General features: G+C 35.8%; 1 protein-coding gene across 3 annotated transcripts in view; it reads right to left on the bottom strand.

Annotated features, from left to right (window-relative positions):
* BLOC1S5 (biogenesis of lysosomal organelles complex 1 subunit 5) overlaps positions 1-24,534 on the bottom strand; it is a 44,446-nt gene that overhangs the window by 5,304 nt on the left and 14,608 nt on the right. Inside the window, exons 3-4 of one of the 3 annotated variants that reach the window (XM_012753570.3) lie at positions 18,893-19,022; positions 8,903-8,961 (exon numbers count right to left, since the gene is read on the bottom strand). In XM_012753570.3, the coding sequence (XP_012609024.2) occupies positions 8,903-8,961; positions 18,893-19,022 (189 nt within the window). Of the gene's footprint in view, positions 1-6,474; positions 6,542-8,902; positions 8,962-18,892; positions 19,023-24,534 lie in introns of those variants that run through there. The other 2 variants (XM_076010465.1, XM_076010464.1) reach the window with 2 other exon arrangements.

The raw sequence follows: 24,534 nt of genomic DNA, 5'->3' as shown, positions 1-24,534 counted from the left end.
TATAGTTTTAATGTCCGCCAAGAAAATGACATATTAGAAACATCTAAGACTTCTTTTACTACAACTGAAGAAGGATATTCACATTTCTGAAATTTCAGAAGTGTCTAGTATCTTTAAATGACAAAAACTAAAACAATCCAAGTAATTTTTATACTTCTATTTCTCTGCGAATTCCCTTTAATTGCAAATTTTTAAATCAATTTTAAGGAATATATGCCAAAATAATCATTATTATAAGAAATTAAAATGCCTGTCTTAGAGGAAATATTTTTAGATACATTACAAAAAATCATGGATTACTAGTCACCAGAAGAGAACTCAAGAAATCTCTGATTCAGTTCTAGTCCTTGAAGGAAACCAACACCTAAAATACCTGTGTTCAATATCTAAGTTCTTCTTGAGATGTTCCTTAATATTTCCATATAAGGATAAAAAGATTTTTTCTTATCATCACCATATACAAATGAAACACTGTACCAATAAAAAAGGCATACATTTAGTTTTCTCCCCAAAGTATAATTTCTATTATTAACTTTGAACATGTACAACAAAGAGCTAAATAGAAAAAGAGTATGAAAAAATAACTTCATATCTCTACTTCAACTATTCTACATGCATGCCTGTAGCAGTTAAGTTTTGATACAGACTAAGTCTTAGTAAACAAACAAAAACTGTGACAGATGCAAACCATAAAAACCTACAAAGCACCTGAAGTCATTACTAATGACTAATACAATTCTACTGTATTAACTCCAGAGCTCTAATGAGAAAGGGACACCCAATATACTCAGATATGGGTAATTTAGATACTAGCCTTCAAAAAAACAGCTACTAGGAAAAAGATGGAAACCATGTTTTCAGGCCATCTATAATGTCCTTGCTGTGCTATTTTCTCTCTCATCTGGGTCATGATGACAAGCAGGATGAAGGATAAACCAACACGCTCGAAGTACCTATGAAATACCTATTTATGCCAGTTGTTTTGCATAGCTTATCTACTTCTAAAAACCCTTCTTTATAAGATATGTTAATTCTCATTTTACAAAGAAATTCAGGCTTTAAGGGGACTTCTTTATTCTCCTTGGTCACTCACCCTAATAGCTGGCTTGTAGATTCAAACTTATCTCTTTCTGACAACTAAACCTAGGCCTTTTCTGTGAGAGTGCAAATAAGATCTTTCCAGAGGAAGTTTTACATATGTAGTTACAAGTCTCTTTTACAAAACAAAAGCAAGCTCTTGCAAAAGCTTTTCTGCCAAGCTGATGGGAAGTTCCTCAGCACCAAGACTTTTCAACTGAAAAGTTGCTGAAGCCAATCTGAAGTTTGAGTTTAGTCAAACATTCCATAAAATCTGTCCCCCAGATCCTTGGGATCTGAATAGGTATTACAATGGTAGGGGGAGAAGGTTAAGGAGGAGTTTGCTCATCCAATAAATCTGGGAAATGGGTTAAACAAAATTCAACACATTGGTTTTTAACTTTTCAGCATTATTAATTGTAATGCTCCAAAAGATGCATGAAGAGTTTATTAAACTCTTGATGGAACTTTTGTAAAAACTGTTAATAGTCTAAGAGAAAAAGCCATAGTCAGACTAGAAAGAGAAAAAACTGTAAATAAACTTGATCAAAATGGTACCTTGCTTTAGCTTTTTATTTTTAATAAACACAGAATACTAAACATGCATGCTCAGATATTATTTCATTTATTCATTTTTTAAAGAAGATGAGAGGTAATACATGTCTATTTCTTAGCTCTGCCTGAGGTCCTTAATAAAAAGTAAAAATTATTATACAAATCATAAGCAAGGTATCTTGAAGGCAGATCACTCTATATTTTTTCCTCCTGCCATTTGTTTTTGTTCTTTAATTTTAATAATTTAATTTTAGCAACAGATTCTTGTAATAATTCAAACAATACAGACAACTCGAATAAAATAGGCTTTGCCTCCCATTTGTATATTCAATTCATTCCTCCTTGATGTGCCCTCTATTAACCATTGGCCTCATAGTTCAGATGAAAATAAGATGAAAGCTGGCGACTCCCCAACCCAAATGAAAATCTAGTCTTGTTGTCTTATCAAGATGTCCTCAAAATCATCCTACTTTATCTTTTCTTAGTCTCCCACCTTTCAGAATAATAATTGCTATGCATTCTTCACAATTATTAATAGTAAAGAAAGAAGGAGGGTGAGGCCGCTTATACATTCATATAGTGACAATACTGTAGTATTCATAGATAAATAAAACTCAGCTACCTGGAAATAACATCTATCTGAAACTTAGTTAAAAACTATGTAGTAAGAACTTTAAGCCATCAAAAAAAGTGACATCACAAAGTCCATTTACAAGCACTGCAGTATTTATGAAAAGTTCTTCTGATTCTGAACTTATTTGACCTACGTTACACACAATTTTAACCAGTTTAGTTAACTACACAATACTAAAAATAACAAATTAGAAGAAGAAAAGTCTGATAAAGGACTGGAGAAGAAATGACAGGCATCAGCCTTACAGCAAAGGAGAAAGATACAAAAAGACATAGTATCTGAGGGCACTTGGAACAGACATGCAACACAATCTCTCTCTCTCAATATAAAATTTGATATTCTCAATAATGACTAATTCTTACAGAATGTTAATCTGTACCATTTAATAAATTAAAAAAATAAAGGTATGGATTATATTTTTAAAGATTTTCATCCAAAGTAGTTAAAATAATAAAAGCACTGTGCTTAAAGAAGATAAAAATCTTGGCTTTGTTGTAAATCTGGCTATATGGAACAACACTGGTGGTTCCTAAAAAAATTAAACATAGAATTATCATATGATCTAGTAATTCCACTACTGGGTATATACCCCAAAGAATTAAAAGTAGGGACCTGAATAGATATTTGTACACCCATGTTCATAGCAGTGTTACTCACAATAGCTGAAAGGTGGAAGCAACCCAAGTGTCCACAGAGGAATGGATACACAAAATGTGGTATACACATATAAAGGAATATTATTCAGCCTTAAAAAGGGAGGAAATCCTGACATATGCTACAACATGGATGAATGCTGAGGTCATTATATTGAAGAAATAAGCCAGCAACAAAAAGACAAATAGTGTATGACTCCACTTACGTGACATACTGTAGTACAGTGCTCTATGTAGTACACAGGGTAGTCAAATTCATAGAGACAGAAAGTGGAAGGGTGGTTGCCAAGAGTGGGGATAGAAAGGAATGAGGAGTAACTGTGTATTGGGTACAGGGTTTCAGTTTTATTATACAAGATGAAAGAGTTCTGAAGATGAGTGATGGATGCACAAAAATGTGAATGTACTTAATACCAGTGAAATGTACATTTAAAAATGGTTAAGAAGGTAAGTTTTATGTTATATGTATTTTACTATAATAAAAAAACATTTTAAATCAAATTTCAGAGGGTTATTCTTAAATGAAATCACTTACATTCTTAAATAAATGCATATATTTGTTTTCAGGATAAACTCAGAAAATGCCAACTTTAAAAGAAAATGAAGAGAAAGTTTATTAATGAGTTACAACTGTGCACCAAAAGTAATTAGCTGTAATGATGGATGTTGTCTATACTTAGCAAAATGTATACAGTAAGTTACAATAGAGAAATAGTAATAAACTGAGCTATCTCTGTGTGTGTGTGTGTGTGTGTGTGTGTATCTCCCATTAGAGAGAAATTTAAATAGAAACCAATCCTGAAACTAAACTATGTCTGGAACCAGGTCTATAAATGAATTCTGGAATATATAATAAGACTACATTTTTGCATGTATTAGTCTAAGTCAGTATTTTCAACTGGGAGGGGGCATGATTTTGACACCATCCCCGCCCCACGGAGATTTCTGGTCATTATAATGTGGGTTGGAGAAAGAGGTGCTACTGGCAACTAGTGGATAGAGCCTGAGATGCTGCTACATCCTACAATGCATGGGACAGTCTCCAAAGCAAGGAATTATTGGGTCCGAAATATCAATAATGGTGAGGTTGAGAAACCTTGGTCTAAGGGAAATTTTTGTCCCAATGCATGGGACAGTCCCCAAAGCAAGGAATTATTGGGTCCGAAATATCAATAATGGTGAGGTTGAGAAACCCTGGTCTAAGGGAAAATTTTGAATAATCCATGTTTGAAAGGTCTTTTGGAACATCTGTCAGTAATATATGTGCCATTAATTTTACATTTGCCTCATGCAGACATAGGAAAAACTATAATATTTACTTTGGCAAGCAATGTCAGTATAATAACTGTAAATATTATTTTAAGTAGAATATGTACTGATACGTTATTTTACATTTTCAAACTCTATCAAGAACAATGTATAAGTCACATGATCCTATTGCCCTCATGAAAAAAATCATAAAACTAAATCTGATAAATATTTGGAGACAAGATGAATCAAAAGCATTCATGTTTACTTCATTATTATCTCTAGTCTGTTAATAGGGCTTCAAAAGCTGACGCTTGTGCATGAGCCTGAATTTAAATTATTGACAGATATTATTAACCATCTCATCTTCCTTGATGGCATACTTTTAAGAGCCAGTGAATTTTATAAGCCAATTGTATTTCACTTCACTACTCTTATAGCTAGCACCCAAAATGCAACTTTATATTAGTGGTAGTTTTAAAGACATGTCAAATAACTGGGGAATGTGCATTTATTGTTCTTCTGAGTGTACTTTTAGATATCAATTGTGGGAAATGTGACTTAGATGAATGACGTTTATCAATTTACTTCCTACAGAATTCCACAAATTGTCTTGATATAAAAGAATTAATGATTAATGGTAATAGTCTATTTTATTACATTACTACTCCCATCTTTCTTTGTTTTGAGAGCCATTCAAATATACAAAATGTAGCCAACAGTATAACCAAAGGCAACAATTAACATTAGGTTGTAAAATGCAGCGAGAGGTCAGGTTTTTGCTTTGTATTAATATAAATTTGCTAAATGAAAAATTAAACTTTATCTTTACAAACTATGTATATGCAGTCTAAAAACCTCTGCCATGTCAAAGCAGAAAAGGCTAGAATATGGCAGTAAAAAAAAAGAGAAACCTTTAAAGATCCATACTTAAAATGTTCTGCTAATTAGGCAAGCTGTTAAAAAAAAGAAAGAAAAGAAATAAAGACTTAAGATTAAAAGTTTATTCCAGTAAGAATGCAAAGAATTTTTACTTTTCTCTGAAAAACACATTTGTTTAAGAATTTAAGCCGGTTACTTTTATTAAATTATCTTGAGAAAAAAAAAAGTCAGGGTGGCTATTTACACATGTAAGTCTCATGGACTCCAAACCAATTCTTGTATATTCCAAAATATTAACTTTTAATATGTATTCCATAAAAATTAGTTTAATAACACTCTAAGACATAATACCTATAAAAATGTACTTCAGACTAAAATATTCTTCTTATTATTATTTTTTTTATTTCGGCATATTACGGGGGAACAGATTTTAAGGTTTCAATAAATGCCCTCCCCCCCCCAAGTCTGAGTTTCCAGCATGACCATCCCCCAGATGGTGCACATCTTACTCCTTATGTATATACATACCCACCCCCCTCCCCCCTGCCCAATACCCTATTACTGTAGTACCTATGTGTCCACTTAGGTGCTGTTCAGTTAATACCAATTTGCTGGAGAATATATGTGGTGTTTGTTTTTCCATTCTTGGGAAACTTCACTTAGTAGTATGGGTTCCAGCTCTAACCAGGAAAATATAAGATGTGCTATATCACCATTGTTTCTTAGAGCTGAATAGTACTCCATGGTATACATATACCACATTTTATTGATCCATTCTTGGATTGATGGACACTTGGGCTGTTTCCACAGCCTTGCAATTATGAATCTTATTTCTTGAGGTCATTTTTTTTGTTTTTTTTTTAAACCATGGGACAATACCTTTTAATTTGGAAAGTCACGAATGGGAAGGCTTCTCAAGTGCTTCACCACTCTAACACACTACAGCAAGACTCTTATTCACACGGTCATTGCCTGCATCTTAAATAGCTGGCAGGGGAAAAATTATCATCCCACACTGGGGTAGTGACTAACAATCTGCAAAGCCATTTCACATTAATTTTATAATGCAATTTACTCCATCATTATATCAAGTAAAAGAACAGGTATTTATTTTGTAGATGTGGAGCTTGAAGCTCAGGCATTTGTCCAAAGGCATACAGCTAGTTAATAAAGGGAACCAACCACTAGAAACAGAAGAAACCAGGCATTTTTTTTTTACCCAATCTGGTCATTTTTCTAATACACATATGGCTAATATACTACATGTGAAAACAGTGCCAAGTGACAAGATAAACTATTTCAATTATCATTTAATTTTAGGTCCATTCTGCTCAAGAATGATAAGAATTACCATTTATCAGAATTATAATTGCTTTGACCATATATTAGAAAGACAGAACAATTAACGTGTGAGTGCATACTCACCTATATTTGCTTAAACCACGAAGCAACATGTCAGAGAGGCAACGTGTAGCAATGGAATACTTCTTACCTTTTATTTTGAAAGCCAAGAGAATTACATGTATTAAGGTACAGCCAGTGTTCTATTGGATAAAGTTATGCGGCTTCTCAAAAGCGAATGCTCCTCGTGCCCCCAACAACAAACTGTTTAATGTAGCATTCAACATCCTCCACAGTCATCTCCCAAAATATCCATTTAGATGCTCTACACACTAGCTGACTACTGACTTTTCACATCTTTGGCCTTTGTTTACACTATATTCCTTACCCTACAATATTTTTCTTCCTATCTTCTAGCAACTGAATTTTTACTTGCCAATCAAGGTCAGGCTTGAATGCCACCACCTTCCTAAAAAATTACTCCTTTGCCAAGATCTCACAAAGTTCTCTGCAATTTGATCACAGCTTTTACTTTATCCTACATTGTATTTGTGTTAGTGGTTGGGACTCCTAGACTTCTAGCTTCTTGAGTGTAGGAAATGCCTTAAACTTAACTAATTAAAATCTATCATCTCTAGTGGTACCTAGCAAAGTAGAGGATTGAAAAAATTCTGTTGTCCAGCCCAGCATGGCCCACTTATGCCGACATAACTGCCTGCCCTTACAGCACTCTTCGCACACCGTGCAAGCACCATGTCCCGACACAAACCTTCCTGGTCCTTGTGGTGCCTCGCTGTTCCATCCACGCGCTCAGCAATGCTCCTGCTTCCTGACCTGGCCTGCTGGATCCTGCTACTACTCTTGGGTAGGCTTCCCACCTGTCTTAAATGTCAAGTCCTTTCAGTAAAGCTTAAACTATCAAACTGCTGAACTTTCAAACTTTATATCAACATCTAGAGTTGAGCAGAGGGTGTAGATACTGAAACTCTGGGAAGGTTCATTCCGTTATATTTTTATACAGTGACATATCTAAACTATTATTGTGGATTAACCACAATACATTCCAGAGAAATGGAGACAGTAACATTTGTCAATACATACATATATGCAAAAACGCATTATTTTCAGAGTGACTTAGTACTTTCAATATTTCTTAATAAATGTAAGATGTATGTATTGTTATTTTATTTCATTTTTATTTTTTTTTTTTGAGACAGAGTCTCACTTTGTTGCCCAGGCTAGAGTGAGTGCCGTGGCGTCAGCCTGGCTCACAGCAACCTCAATCTCCGGGGCTCAGCGATCCTACTGCCTCAGCCTCCTGAGTAGCTGGGACTACAGGCATATGCCACCATGCCCGGCTAATTTTTTGTATATATATTTTTTAGTTGGTCAATTAATTTATTTCTCTTTTTGGTAGAGACGGGGTCTCGCTCAGGCTGGTTTCGAACTCCTGACCTTGAGCAATCCGCCCGCCTCGGCCTCCCAAAGTGCTAGGATTACAGGCGTGAGCCACCGCGCCCGGCTGTATCGTTATTTTAGAGCAATGAACAAGTTACAAAAAATACTTCATGAAAATTGCAAGTGAAAACATCAAATTGTCACAGGAACTTAAATTCTTATGCTGTTTTTCCACATCTGAATTTAGTTAAGATATAATTCCAATAAGCAAAGCACTGCCCAGCAAGTGATTCACATACTCCTATGACTATTTATTAAGTAAGCTATCCACAGTCATGAATGCTTCTTTTTCAGAAATACAGATAATATACTCAATACTTCAGGCTCACAGGAAAGGTTTTTATTTCCAATCTGGTGGGTATTTATTGTTACATGTAAAAGTTCCTATTTTTTCATTTTCTCTCTCCTCCATGAGATGAATACCACTTTCAGGGAAATGATGGACATGTTGAAAAGGAAAAAAGATTTATGCAATTTCAAATATAAAAGTATTGATGGAGTGACCATGTGACCACACCTCCTCAACACATCTTCAATGAATTAGCTATTTTTTCAATCTTTATAAATCAGTGCATAAAAGAAAATACAGTCAGAAAATTTTCTGATTAAAAGTAATTGCTGGGCCGGGCGCTGTGGCTCACGCCTGTAATCCTAGCTCTTGGGAGGCCGAGGCGGGCGGATTGCTCAAGGTCAGGAGTTCAAAACCAGCCTGAGCGAGACCCCGTCTCTACTATAAATAGAAAGAAATTAATTGGCCAACTGATATATATATATAAAAAAAATTAGCCGGGCATGGTGGCACATGCCTGTAGTCCCAGCTACCCGGGAGGCTGAGGCAGAAGGATCACTCGAGCCCAGGAGTTTGAGGTTGCTGTGAGCTAGGCTGACGCCACGGCACTCACTCTAGCCTGGGCAACAAAGCGAGACTCTGTCTCAAAAAAAAAAAAAAAAAAAAAAAAAAAAAAAAAAAAAAAAAAGTAATTGCTAATATAATATAACCATAATAAATACCCAGGAGTTATATACCCCATTATCTAAATGATTTATTTTTTACCTCTTTTCGTTCCAGTTCCCTCTGTTGTAGTCTACAGACTGAATCATTAGCTGCTTGCACTGAAATAAAACAGACAATGGGTTTTCAATCAGCAGCCCTTGTTCAAGGACAGACTTACCCGGGGTGCAGGGAATACTTGGATTGTTTTAGATCTCAAAAAACTGACATTATTTTGGTGGCGGTGGTGGGGTGGCCAAAAGGGACAAGTAAATTTTGCCACTATATTCAGGATCTCACAATTAGGACAACCATAATTTCTTAGGCTTTGAGCTATAAGCCAAAGGGCATTTAATGACATCCAATGACAAGCTGTCAACAATCACATCAGAGTTCTCTAAAAAGATAAAAAATGCCTGATAAATTTATTATTATATTCTGATTATGACTTTACATTGTCTCTCTGAGTCATTAACTCCTCCCCACCCCCCACTTTCTCATTCATACTACTACTCTCTTGCAGGTAATACCTAATGTCTAGATTGCTTCAACAACTACTATTCTTCTTGCCTTTGCTCTTGTCTTCTAATTCATTCTGGGTGCTGCTGCAAAATATAAATTTCTCTAGACCATTTCTATTAAGTCACTTCCCTTTCTTAAGAACCCAAACTGCTAGTAATAGTATTAATATTTAGTATGTGCCAAGACCTATGCTAATAACTTTACATATATTACTTCCCTCTTAATTTAATCCCACATTCCTACTAAGAAATGATTACTATTCCATTTTACAGATGACAAAACTGAGGCACAGAGAAGTGAAGTTGTTACTCACGGAGGTCACACAACTAATACGTACAGGAAAATGGATTTCAAATCAGATCTTTCTGAATCTAAAGACGAGGCTCTTACCTTCAACACTCTACTGCCTTTTTTATAATTTCATTGATGAAACCAGTTTTAATTCTTCAGTTGTTCAAACTTTGTCATCTACCCAGGTATGTTTTATTCCTGTTCATAAATGTTCTCACTTACTTCACCCAAATAAAGGCATTTAGTTTGTAGGTTAAGAGTCAGCCTTAGTCAAATCTAGGCTTGAGTACTTAGTTGTGTGACTGATCTTGGGCATGACTACCACTCATTCATTAGTCAAGTAGTTACTGAGCATTTGCTATGTGTGAGGCACTGTTCTAGTTGCTGCTCCTAACCTCTCAGTACCTTAGTTTCTTATTTGTAAGTAAAGCATAACAGGCTGGGCATGGTGGCTCATGCCTGTAATCCTAGCAATTGGGGAGGCCAAAATAGGAGGACTGCTTGAGCCCAGGAGTTTGAGATCAGCTTGGGCAATATAGAGAGACCTCATCTCTACAAGAAACAAAAAAATTAACTGGGCATGGTGGTGCACGCCTATAGCTGCTTGGGAGGCTGAGATGGGAAGATCCCTTGAGCGCAGGAGTTTGAGGCTGTGGTGAGCTATGACAGCACCACTGCACTCCAGTCTGGGTGACAGAGGGAGTCCCTGTCTCAAAAAACAAACAAACAAACAAACAAAAGATAAAAATGAGTATAAAAATTAACAACAGGACTTCAGAATTGACATAAAAAGTAAATGAGATAGAGTAGATAGTATGCTTAAAAGTAAAAATTTAAATATTAATAATAAAAACCATTTAGAATAGTTCTTCACACACAGTAAGCAAATAGTCATTGTTACTATGATTCTAATTACTGTACTATCCCTACTGAAAGTGCTTTCCCCACTTCTTTCCTCTAACTAAAATGTTATATTTCAAAAGCTCAGTTCAAGGTTTTACGACCTTCATAAAGCCTTCCCAGATTAGTCCTTTCCCTATAAGGATTTTCCCTTATTTGAAATTCTTTCATCAGGTATGTATATATCCTGCCACTTTATCTTGCATGCTTAACTGGAGATTTGTCTAATTGTTTTACATGCCTTCCTACCCCACCTCAATCCGGACCCAACTAGGTCACAAGTTCCACAACAGGGCAGGGACTGCAATTTCTTTTTCAGAAAAATGTTAGACCTCTCCCTGTGGGAATATGGTAAAAGAGAAGGATTTTGTTTTCAAAAAGTCTTGTTTTTATCTGTAACCATTAATTTTAGTTATATCAAAGATAATACTTCAGTACTGAAAATTAGGTTCCTAATCATTGTTTTTTCTAAAAGAAAAGATTACAACAAAACAAAACAGTAGTTGATTAGATCTGCCTTCTTTCTGTGGCATATTAATATTACATCATTTTTCCCAAGCAGTGGTGTTATCGTTTCCTGGGTCAGTTCCCTCCCCCTCCCCGGGCTCTGTGAACTTAAGTTAAAAATCCATTTTGTGGTCTTTAGGTGCTTCATCATTCTCAGATCACTCTGCGCTTAATCTAAAAGAAGAGTTACAGGGCTATGTCACTTATTTTGTCATTCAGTACATCCTTTAAAAATGTAACTAGAACACATCTGACAAAGGCACACTTTTGTTCCATGTCAGGATTCTGTTTATGTTTACGCAGAACATCCATTTTTAAAATTTCAGTCCCTTTGAAATAGCTCACTTTTTAACCCTTCAGCTACACAATAGAAAAGGTTTGCTTTCTGAATTTATAAAATCTGCTTTCCTAAAATCTGAGAAAATTGCCTAACTATACCAAACATTCTCTTTCTAAACAATCAGTGAGACCAAAAGGAAAAGACCCATTTCTTTGAAGCTTCCTATCACTTCCATACCACTTACTGGTTATACCTAATTCAGTGTGAAGCAATTTTCTCAGTGTTTTAGGAGACTATACTAACTTAAAGTTAAGAATTTATCAAATGTTTTTCTCTTAACCAAAAGATTATTCAAGTAGATTCGTGCCACATACACAGTTATTGTGACACATACACAGTTAACCATATCCTGGTTTTCCTCACATAAAAGAGAAACAAATTCATTCTACTATGGTGTCTATGTGAAACCTCAAATACATACATAAGGAAATAATTTCAGGACTTCTGGTTCCAAAATGGTGGTGTAGAAGCAAGCTTGGTTCACTCTCCCCACAGAAAATCAAAAAAATATATACCATGCTGAGATTATCACCAGTAATATTCCAGAACTAAAATAAAACAATGAGGTCCCAGGGAAAAAGAAGAGTAAAAAAACTGAGCAGACAGTAAAAGAACTGAACTTCCATATCCACGATGCCCCTCAATCTACCCAGCATTAAGTGTGTGGAAAACTTCCCCAACTCCTGGTCTTTACACGGAAAAAGTGAGATTGAGGTAGACAACCAGCTTTCCCACTATCTTGGGTTCTCTAGCAGGAAATCTATCCCTGCTTCAACCTCTGGGAAGCACTGGGAGTGCCTAAAGGGAGAAATATCCCTGAGGACAGCTAGAGACAAAGGGGACAAGTAGAACTACCATTCCCAGCCCTGGAAACTCTGCTCTTTAACTCAGTCAAAGGAGATGCCATATCAGAGTGGCTGTTCAGCAGCAGCATGCTGTAGGAGGTTCATTCCACAGGTCCCCTGGGCACATCCTCCTAGACAGCCTTCCCATACTGCTGGAATACCCCCTTGGGGTATACCTCCCCAATTCAGGATGGGTAGTACACTGATTGTTTACTAGAACCAAGGCAACTTTGGGCTTAAGGACCCATCTATTGTTGAAAAAGAGGCGGCACCCTAGTAGAAAAACAAAAGAAAATCAAGTAAATTTTAAATCAAAAAAACAAAAGAAAATCAAGTAAAGAATCTCTAAGCAAACATATTCAATAAAAACCAAAACAAGCCAGACAGATACAACTGGAATAAATAACCCTTCCATGCAAAGACACAGACATACATTCACAAGAAACAACAGCAAATAGAGAACCAAGACCTCGCCCCCTACGGACAAAGCAAAAATATAGGGACTGACCCTAAGAAGGTAGTGATATATGAACTCCCTAACCAAGAATTTAAAATAGCAGTTTTAAGGAAACTCAGTGATCTACAGGATAACACAGAAAAGCAATTCAGAAATTTATCAGAAAAATTTAACGAAGTTGAAATAATAAAATTAAACAGAAATCTGAGAACTAATAAATACATTTGCTGAACTAAAAAAAAAATCACTAAAAGCTCTCAACAGCAGAATGGATCCAGCAGAGGAAAGAATCAGTGAGCTCAAAGATAGGCTCTTTGAAAACACACAGAGGAGAAAAAAGGTAAGAATAAAAGGAAATGAAGATTGTCTGCATGATATAGAAAATTACCTCAGAAGACAAAATCTAAGAATTATTGATGTTCAAGATGAACAAGAACAAGGGGTAGAAAGCTTATTAAAAAACAAACAAACAAACAAACAAAAACCAACACAAAACTTTCCAAAACTTCAGAAAGATATAAATATATCCAGGGATAGGAAGGTCAGAGAACACCAAACTGATCTGATCCAAATAAGACTACCCCAAGGCATATAATAACCAAACTCTCAAAAGAAGAGAGGATCCTAAAAGCAGCAAGAGAAAGGAAGTAAATAACATACAAAGGAACTCCAGTTTGTCTGGCAACATACTTCCCAACAGAAACCATACAGGCCAGGAAGGAATAAATAAGCAACAAAATGGCAGTAAGTTCTTACTTATCAATAATAATACTGAAGGCAAATGGACTCAATTCTCAAAATTAAAAGGCACAGAGTGGCTAAATGGGTAGAAACAAGACCCAATCTACAAGAAACCTACCTCACCTATATAGAAAGACACACAGACTGAAAATGAAGGGATGGAAAAAGACATTCCATGCAACTGGAAACCAAAAAAGATCAGGATTAGCTAAATTAATATCAGATAAAATAGACTACAAATCAAAAACTGTATAAGAGACAAAGAAGGTCACTATATAATGATAACGGGATCAATTGAGCAAGAAGCTGTAAGAATTATAAATATCTATGTAGCCAACATTTGAGCTCCCAAGTATATAAAGCAAACATTAATAGATCTAAAGGGAGAGAAGACTATAGTGCAATAATAGTAGAGGACTTCAACATCTCACTCTCAGTAACAGATCACCCAAAGCATAAAATCAACAAAAAAACATGGAAGTTAAACTATACACTAGACCAAATATGCCTAACTGACATTTACAGAACATTTCACCTAACTACTGAAAAATACACATTCATTTCATCAGCACATGTAACATTCTCCAAAGAGACCACAAAACAAGTCTCAACAATTTCAAAAAAGCAGAAATCATATCAAGTATCTTTTCTGACCACAATGGAATAAAACCAGAAATCAATAACAAGAGGAAGCCGGGTGCGGTGGCTCATGCCTGTAATCCTAGCTCTCTGGGAGGCTGAGGCAGGTGGATTGCTCAAGGTCAGGAGTTCGAAACCAGCCTGAGAAGAGTGAGACCGCCATCTCTACTATAAATAGAAAGAAATTAATTGGCCAACTAATATATATAGAAAAAATTATCTGGGCATGGTGGCGCATGCCTGTAGTCCCAGCTACTTGGGAGGCTGAGGCAGAAGGATTGCTTGAGCCCAAGAGTTTGAGGATGCCGTGAGCTAGGCTTACACCATGGCATTCACTGTAGCCTGGGCAACAAAGTGAGACTCTGTCTCAAAATAAATAAATAAATAAATAAATAAATAAAGAGGAACCTCAGCAACTACAGAAACACATGGAAATTAAACAACATGCTCCTGAAACACCGAGTCAAGGAAGAAATTAAGAAGCAAATTAAAAAATTTCTTGAAACAAAGGAAAATGGAAATGCAATATACCAAAATCTATGGGATATGGCAAAAGCACTGCTAAGAGGAAAGTTTATAGCAGTAAACGTCTATGTCAAGAAAGTAGAAAGACTTCAAATAAACAACCTAACAATGCACCTCAAGGAACCAGAAAAGCAAGAACAAACCAAACTCAAAATTAGTAGAAGGAAAAAAATAATAAAGAGCAGAGCAAAAAAAAAAAAAAATGAAATTAAGACTAAAATGAAATAGAAAAAAAAAACCACAGAAGATCAATGAAATAAAAAGCTAGTTTTCTGAAAAGATAAACAAAATCAACAAACCTTTAGCTAGACTAAGAAAAAAAGAGAGAAGATCCAAATAAAAATCAGAAATGAAAAAGGAGACATAACAATAGAGACCACAGAAATACAAAGAATCATTACAGACCATTATGAACAACTACACACCAACAAATTAGAGAACCTAAAAGAAATGGATAAATTGCTAGACACACACAACTTACCAAGACTGAACCATGAAGAAATAGAAAACCTCAACAAATCAATAACGAGTAACAGGATCGAAGCCATAAAAAAAGTCTCTCATCAAAGAAAAGCCCAGGACTTGGTGGCTTCACTGATGAATTCTTCCAAATATTTACAGAAGAATTAACACCAATTCTACTTAAACTCTTCAAAAAAATTGACAAAGAGGGAATACTTCCAAACTTATTCTACAAGGCCAGCATTACCCTGCTATCAAAATCAAAGATACAATACAAAAAGAAAACTACAGACCAATATCACTGATGTACATAGATGCAAAATTCCTGAACAGAATACTAAAAATAGAATTCAACAACATATTAAAAAGATTATTCACCATAATCAAGTGGGATTCATCCCAGGGTTGCAAGGATGGTTCACCGTACACAAATCAATAAATATATCGCATTAACAGAACCAAGAACAAAAACCATATGATCCTATTTCAGTAGATGCTGAAAAAGCATTTGATAAAATTCAGCAACTCTTTTTGATGAAAACTCTCAACAAACTGAGTATAGAAGAAACATACCTCAAAATAATAAAAGCCATATATGCCCAACTCACAGCTAACACCATACCAAAGAGGGAAAAGTTGAAAGCCTCTCCACTAAGACCTAGAACAAGACGAGGAAGCCCACTTTCACTGCTTTTATTCCCCATAATATGGGAAGTCCTGGCCAGAGCAATTAGGTGAGAGAAAGAAATAAAGAGCATGTAAATTAGAAAGAAAGAAGTCAAGTTAAACTTGTTCACAGATGACACAATCTTATACTTAGAAAAACCTAAAGACGCCACCAAAAACTACAAAAACTGATAAACAAATTCAATAAAGCTGTTTGATACAAAACCAACATACAAAAATCAGCAGCATTTATATACACCAATAATCAACAATCTGAAAAAGAAATCAAGAAAGTAATCCCACTTACAATAGCTACAAAGAATATAAAATACCTAAGTTATCAGTTTAGCCAAAGAACTGAAAGAATTATTTATACAAGGGAAATTATAAAACATGGATGAAAAAATTCAAGAGGACACAAATCAATAAAAAAAACCTCCATGCTCATGGACTAGAAGAATTAATATTGTTAAAATGACAATATTACTCAAAGTAATTTACAGATTTAATGCAAGTCCTATCAAAATATCAATAACATTCCCCACAGAAACAGAAAAAAAAAATCCTAACATTTATGAGGAACCATAAAAGACCTCAAACAAAGAAATCCTGAGCAAAAAGACTATCTGACTTCAAAATTCACTACAAAACATAGTACTGGCAAAAAAACAGACACATTTAATGAAACAGCATAGGGAACACAGATATCAATCCACACATTTACAGCCAACTCATTTTCAATACAAGTGCCAAAGCATGCAACAGGGAAAGAACAGTCTCTTTAATAAATGATGCTGGGAAAACTGGATAACCATATGCAGAAAAATGAAACTAGACCCTATCTTTCACAATATACAAAAACCAACTCAAAATAGATTAAAGACTTAAATCTAAAACCTGAAACTATGAAACTACTAGAAGAAAACATTGGGCAAATGCTCCAGGACATTGGAGCAAAGACATTTTGAGTAAGACCTCAAAAGCACAAGCAAACACAGCAAAAATAGACAATTGGGATTACATCAAGCTAAAAACCTTCTGCACAGCAAAGGAAACAATCAACAAAGTGAAGTGACAAACCACAGAATGAGAGAAAATATTTGCAAACTACCTATCTGACAAAGAATATATAAGGGGCTCAAATAACTTAATAGCAAACATCCAAATAATCCAACTAAAAAACAGACAAAAGATGTGAATAGACATTTCTCAATAGAAGACATACAAATGGCCATAAGTATATAAAAAATGCTCAACATTTTATACCACTCCCTTATCAATTAGTAGTGAAAACAAACAAGTCAACATATGATTTAAAATGTCAAGTTTTTAAACATGAAATCTACCAGGAAAGACAGCTGGGCCCAGGCTAATTTTTAAAACCATATCAGTTTTAAAGGCAGATAATTATCTCCATTATACCTGTGACATTCAGCATAATAGGTACCAGAAAATACTTATGTTAAAACCTACTGAAGAAGGTTTCACCATTTTTAGCAGGAAAACTATTCCAAAAGCCAATGCTTTGTTTCTAAAGCTAAAAATAAGACCCAAAGTATTCCACAGATGTCAAAACCTTAATTATTAACTTTGCATTCTGTGTATTTTAATTTTGTCTTTCAAGAAAATACATTTATAGGCCAGGTGTAGTGGCTCGCACCTGTAATCCTCGCACTCTGGGAGGCCAAGGCAGGCGGATCGCTCAAGGTCAGGAGTTTGAGACCAGCCTGAGCAAGAGCGAGACCCCATCTCTAAAAATATATAGAAAAAATTAGCCGGGCATGTTGGCGCATGCCTGTAGTCCCAGCTACTCGGGAGGCTGAGGCAGGATTGCTTGAATCCAAAAGTCTGAGGTTGCTGTGAGGTAGGCTGATGCCACCGCACTCTAGCCTGGGCAACAAAGTGAGACTTTGTCTCAAAAAAAAGAAAATACATTTACAATGTGGATTCCAAATTACCAGCGATATTTTCTATTTAAGTAGGAAGACTATACTCTTAAGAGGATACTCCTCACATCAGAAATAACTTCAGCCCAAGAATAAAACAAGTCAAAATAACTTTTCATAGTTTTTCACTGAGTTTTATACACTCAACGTATGGAAAAGGGAATTGATAAGCATGTCTAAACACACACATAAATACATATATACATATTTATTGATAATAATTGTAGTTTTCCTTTTAGCATAATATCTAGAACATTTGTCAGGGTTAATGACGTGACAGTATGAACAAACAAGGGCATGTTTGTAGTAAAAGGCAAAAGCCTAAAGTCAATTTTAGACTTTCAGCTGTTCAAAGAATTTAGAATTTCTTTGTTCCAAAGAAACCAAATGTGATCTTGGGAGAGCTATCCTTTCCAACCTCCTTTTAGAATTAGAGTACACAAGATCATTAACTTGGACTTGGACACAAAGGCTTTTTTAACTCAATTATTAACCAAGGTCTCTGCTACTTTCCTTCACTGGCCATTCTATTACAGGCCAGTTTTGGTTTTTTATGCCCTAAAAGATATGTTTCCATTGTGCACTCTAGTTAATTCATCATTAACTTTCCTTCAACAAGCTGACTGTTGTCAATATAGATGAGAAGAAGCCTAGAGTTTCTTACATACTTCTAATTTTAAAATAAGATATTAATAAAACTTTAATTTTATGTTATAGTTTGATATTAAAGAATAATATATATTCCTTTTGATCAATGGTCTCTCCCCATTAAAATGGTTTGCTTAATAAAAAATGATGAAATACAAACATTTATGAAAAGATTATTTTATTAAAAAAGCTAAAACTTCTAATATCCTATTTTAAAAAGAAGTTTCATTTCATATCCTCCAAATTCTTGGCCATCAATTTTTTTCTTACAGATAAATTCTTTCTAAAAAAAGGCAGAACATTTAAAAAATTTCTCACATACTAAAAAGACTGTTTTGTGTACTGCAGATGCACACATCTTGCTTTGGAGATTAATGCTCTTAACATCAATGGCAACACACATTAATCACTAGACAACCACTTTCTCTGTGACTGGGCTTCCCTCTCATATATCCAGGTTAAGAATTCTCCTTCTCTACCTCCCACCATAATACTCAAGAAAATACATTTTGATGTAGCACTCATTTGAAACGAAAAGCAATAATAAAAAGATCGCTGGCTTACATCTCTGGAGAACTTGGCTTAAGTTGTCCTGCATTGCTTCTCTACATTTGGGAAGAGTATGTTCATTTGTTTCATGGACCATATTCTTCAAATTTTCAAGAACTCGCATTTCTCGAAGACCACGTTTTTCCTATTAAAAGAAAGTAAATGACTAATACGCATTGCATCTTAAATCTTAGTAATTACTTTCTGGGATCTCCACCTAGGTTTTGGTTGTTATGTTATTACTTATTACTGAAATTTACACAGCCTTCTTCTAATTATTTGGCAATAAATGCCTTACAACCTGGAGGCATTTTTTAAAATTATGAAACACTCCAAAAGTTGCAATATGAGTAATATTTTTATACCAATGTTTAAAAATGGGCAAGAGAAATGCTAATAAGAAAAATGGTCTAGATTGTCACATATTCCATTATAAAGAAATTAGATACCTCTGATCTGATTTTAAATTTCATTTTGTCATTCTTACTATCATATAGCTTCTATCATTATGTGCTTTTTTTTTTTTTTTGAGACAGGGTCTCACTCTGTCACCTGGGCTAGAGTACAGGTGTCACCATAGCTCACTGCAACCTCAAACTCCTGGGACTATGGGCACGTGCCACCATGCCCGGCTAATTTTTCCATTTTTTTGTAGAGACAGGTCTAGTTCTTGCTCAAGATGGTCTTGAACTCCCGACCTCAAGCGATCCTCTTGCCTTGGTCTCCCAAAGTGCTAGGATTATAGGCATGAGCCACCATACCCCACCTATGTGCTATATTTTTTTATCTGATTCTTTTTTTTCACTCAAAATAACAATGGCTGATAAAAGTAGTGACATGGGCCGGGCGCTGTAGCTCACGCCTGTAATCCTAGCTCTTGGGAGGCCGAGGCGGGCGGATTGCTCAAGGTCAGGAGTTCAAAACCAGCCTGAGCAAGAGCGAGACCCCGTCTCTACTATAAATAGAAAGAAATTAATTGGCCAACTGATATATATATAAAAAATTAGCCGGGCATGGTGGCACATGCCTGTAGTCCCAGCTACCCGGGAGGCTGAGGCAGAAGGATCACTCGAGCCCAGGAGTTTGAGGTTGCTGTGAGCTAGGCTGACGCCACAGCACTCACTCTAGCCTGGGCAACAAAGTGAGACTCTGTCTCAAAAAAAAAAAAAAAAAAAAAAAAAAAAAGTAGTGACATGTAGATACTTCCCTATGCAGGAAAGAATTAACATCAAAGGCCTGTGATGGCTATCCTCAGACAGGCCTGCTTGCAAGGTCGGCCCTGGCTGGAGGCTAGAAACTTGACTAGTAAATAGTTCCCTACAATGGTATAAAAGTTTCTGTAAATTATAAAAGTAGCTCACTGTGCTAAATGGTTTGTACAAATTATGTGGTTAATGCTAAAATCTCTTTCCTTCTGGAAGTCTGGAAGTTTGGTACATGCTAGGCAGAGGATGCCTGCTTGGCCAGTCCCCCACAAAAACCCTGGACTCCTAGGCTCATGCAAACTTCCCTGGTAGATTACATTTTATACATATGGACACAACTGGTTGCTGGGGAAGTTAAGGGCATCCTGTGTGACTCTGCTGGGGAAGGACTCTTGGAAGCTTCTGCCTGGTCTCCTGCAGACTTCTCCTCAGGTACCTTTTCCCTTTGCTGATTTTGTTCTGTATCCTTTTACCGTAAATAAAGCTTAGCCGTGAATATGACCATATGTGAGTTCTTCTAGTGAATCACCGAACCTGCAGGTGGTCTTAGAAATCCCCAACATATCTCCCTTCCAGAAAGTGGAGCTTAACCACCCTCCCTGGCCAGCTTGAAGGTGGACTAGACTTAATGGCTTGCTTCTAAAAACTAGAACAGGCAAAGGGAAAAATATTAACATTATAGTGGAGAATCCTAGCAAATGCTACTTCAACGAAGCCATGAAGGTTCATGTCGTAAGTGGTGTCATGTCGATAACATGTACTCCCTGAAGTAATGTGACGAGAAGGTACTTCACCTCTGTGTGTATTCTTCCCCAACACCCATAACTCCAGTCAAATCATAAGAAAAACAAAAGACAAACCCAGATTGGGAGGCATTCTATACCAGAGGTCCCAACCTTTTTGGCACCAGGGACCAGTTTCATGGAAGACAGTTTTTCCATGGATGGGTGGAAGGGGGTGGGGAGAGCAGCTGTAAATACAAAAGCTTCGCTTCCTGGCCGCTCACCTCCTGCTGTGCAGCCCAGTTGCTAAGTTTCATGAAAGACAAGTTTTCCACAGACAGACTGGGTGGAGCGCAGCTCAGGCAGTGATGCCGAGCTTGGTTCCTAACAGGCCCCAGCCCGGGGGTTGGGGACGGCAGTTCTATAGGATACCTGGCTAGTACCCGAGACTGTAAAGGCCATGACAAACAAAAAAAGACTGAGAATCTGTCACAGATCCAAGAAAACTAGGGTAACGTGAAAATTAAATGCAATGTGGTACCCTGGATGAGATATTGGAACAGAAAGAGGACTGTAGTGGAAAAACTGGTAAAATCAAATAAAGTCTGGTGTTTCATTAACAGTAATGTAGCAATGTCAGTTTCTCAGATTTTACAAATGTGACATGATAATCTAAGACATTAATATTGGGAGAAATTGGGTGAAGGGTATATGGCAATGCTCTGTACTATCTTAGCAATTTTTCTTCAACTCTAAAATTAATACAAAACAAAAAGTTTATTTTAAAAAGCAAACTTGATTGTAAGAAAATAATGTTAGTCATGTTACTGGGGTTTTTGTTATGTTTTGTGTCATTCTTAAGTAGTAGCTGTGGCAAGTTTCTTACTTTTTCTAATTTTTCCACTATAACAAATTAAAAATTTAAACAAAAGTTGAGGGAGAATAATATAATGAGCCCTCATGTACTCATCACCAAGCATCAACAATTCTCAACTGATGACTGATTTTGTTCCCTCTATAATGCTCTATACATTGCTCCTAGATTATTTTGAAGCAAATCCTAGATAGTATATCATTTCAACTGTAGATATTTCAACATATATTAATATCTTTATTTCCTACAGGTTGACAGATGTAAAAAAAAAAAATAAAAGACAAGAGTCCTCATTAAAAAAAAAATAAGACCACCTATTCTCTTATGCACTCATGAGTACTCACAGTCAACAATAATTTTTTAATGACATTAAATATAAAGGTAGTTCACATTCTCTCAAACGTTGTACAAATATGCCCTTTTTATCCCCCAGAATATTTGAACCAAAATCTAAATAAGATTTATATATTGCAATTGGTTAATTTGTTTAAGTCTTTTTAATCAATAGATTTCCCCTCTCTTTTACTTGCAACTTGTTGAAAAAAGTGAGTCATTTGTTCTGTAGAGTTTTCCAGTCTGTTTTTTGCTGAAAAATCCCCATGGTGTAATTTAACATACTCTTTTGTCTCTTCTTTTTCCTGTAAATTAGTCCTTAGAACTAAAGCCTTGATCAGATTAACAGTTTTGGTTTGGTTTGCAAGAATTTTTTGGAGGTGGGTTGTATACTATCAATAGGATGTTGGTAGTTTTCTGTCTTCATCAATTAGTAGAAATACTTCTATGAAGAGAAACTGCTCCTCGTCAACTATTCGGTTTCTCTGAGGAGCGTTCACATACAAAAGGCAAAATAAAACAGTTATTTCCCAGTTTCAAAAATGAGTTGGTTGCCTAGTATTCTCAAAGGTAATTAGAAAGTTTTTTCTTGTTTGTATATATCCCTATGACTCCTAGATTTAAACATAGTTAAAATTTTTCAATCCATTACAGTATTTCTTTTCATTGGTACTCAGATTGTCTTGGCTTTGTCCAATGAGAGCCTATTCAAGCTGGTTCTGGAATGCTTCGGATAAAACTTCAGTAATTTTTAGTAGCTTCTTCGCTTTCCAGCGTGCTCCAGATTCATCCTTTGTACTTCCTGCTCCAGACTTGGAATCAGCAGGTATTGAACCATCACTAAGATTTAGAAATGGAATACAGAGACTGAGCACTAGGGCTACTCACTGGTATTGGGTTGGTCATTATTTCTAACCTTTCAGTGGAAAAGCTAGGAAATATGCATTTTTTAAAAAGAAAAGATACATCTTGATTTCACAATGATAGTCAAATTCAAACTCAGGACTATAGAATTTTTAATTACCAACCTCTGTCTTATCTGTTTCTTTCCAGTTCTTAAAACACATTCATAATCACTCATTTTTTAAATCACTGATTCAAATAACAATACTAATACTAGCATCAACAAAATAATTACTGAAAACAAGATAGAGTGTTATTTTTAACTTTTTGTTTTGAAGATATATTTCACTAGGAATGTTCAGTCAAATTACTATGTTTTAAAGTCAACTGGAGCAATTTCTGAGTAGTAATGTCATTATCCAGAAACAGGTTTGCTTCTTTAGATTTTACTTGATGTTTAGGAATTGCTCTTTAAAATTAAATTGTTTTAAATTGTGTAAAATACTTACATGGCTCCAAAACTACATATGTAAAACAAAATATATTCAAAGAAGTCTAGGTTTTGTTCCTATCCTTTGTGCTTTTGCCTCCATTCCTTTCCCTTTAGGTAATTATTTTTAACAATTTATCCAAGCATTGTTTTAAGCATAAGGGTATACATACATATGCATATATAAATGTATATGTGTATAACTACATACACACATATATTTGCATAAGTGAATATAAGCATGTCTCATTATATTACAGTCCATGGATACTGTGTTTTTAACAAATTGAAGGTTGTTGCAGCCCTTTGTTGAGCAAGTCTATCACCATCATTTTTCCATGAACATGTGTATACTTTGTGTCTCTATGTCACATTTTGATAATTCTCACAATACTCAATCTTTTTCATTATTACATCTCTTACAATGATCTGAGATAAGTGATCTTTGATGTTACAAATAGTAACATGAAATGAAAATATTGTTTTTGGGGTGCCACCAACCATACCTATATAAGACAGCAAACTTAATAAATGTGATGTGTGTTCTGTCTGCTATACTGACCAGATATTCCCCCATCTCTTTCCCTCTGCTTGGGCCTCCCCTATACCCTGAGACATAATAGTACTATTAGGTCAATTAATAACCCTACAATGGTGTCTAAGTGTTCAAATGAAAGGAAGAGTTGCATATCTCTCACTTTAAATCAAAAGCTAGAAATCATTACACTTAGTGAAGAAGGCGTGTCAAAAGCTGAGACAGGGTCCTGGGATGGTGGCTCACACCTATAATCCTAGCACTCTGGGATGCTGAGGCGGGAGAATTGCTTGAGCTTAGGAGTTCAAGACCAACCTGAGCAAGAGCAGGATCCCATCTCAATTAAAAATAGAAAGAGGCCGGGTGTGGTGGCTCACACCTGTAATCCTAGCACTCTGGGAGGCCGAAGTGGGCAGATTGCTAGAGGTCAGGAGTTCAAAACCAGCCTGAAGGAGACCCCATCTCTACTAAAAATAGAAAGAAATTAATTGACCAACTAAAATATATATACAAAAAATTAGCCAGGCATGGTGGCGCATGCCTGTAGTCCCAGCTACTCGGGAGGCTGAGGCAAAGGATCACTTGAGCCCAGGAGATTGAGGTTGCTGTGAGCTAGGCTGATGCCATGGCACTCACTCTAGCCTGGGCAACAAAG

The sequence above is a fragment of the Microcebus murinus genome, chromosome 15 (assembly GCF_040939455.1).
Source record: "Microcebus murinus isolate Inina chromosome 15, M.murinus_Inina_mat1.0, whole genome shotgun sequence".
Classification (NCBI taxonomy): domain Eukaryota; kingdom Metazoa; phylum Chordata; class Mammalia; order Primates; family Cheirogaleidae; genus Microcebus; species Microcebus murinus.
This window is presented reverse-complemented; position numbering and strand designations above follow the sequence as displayed.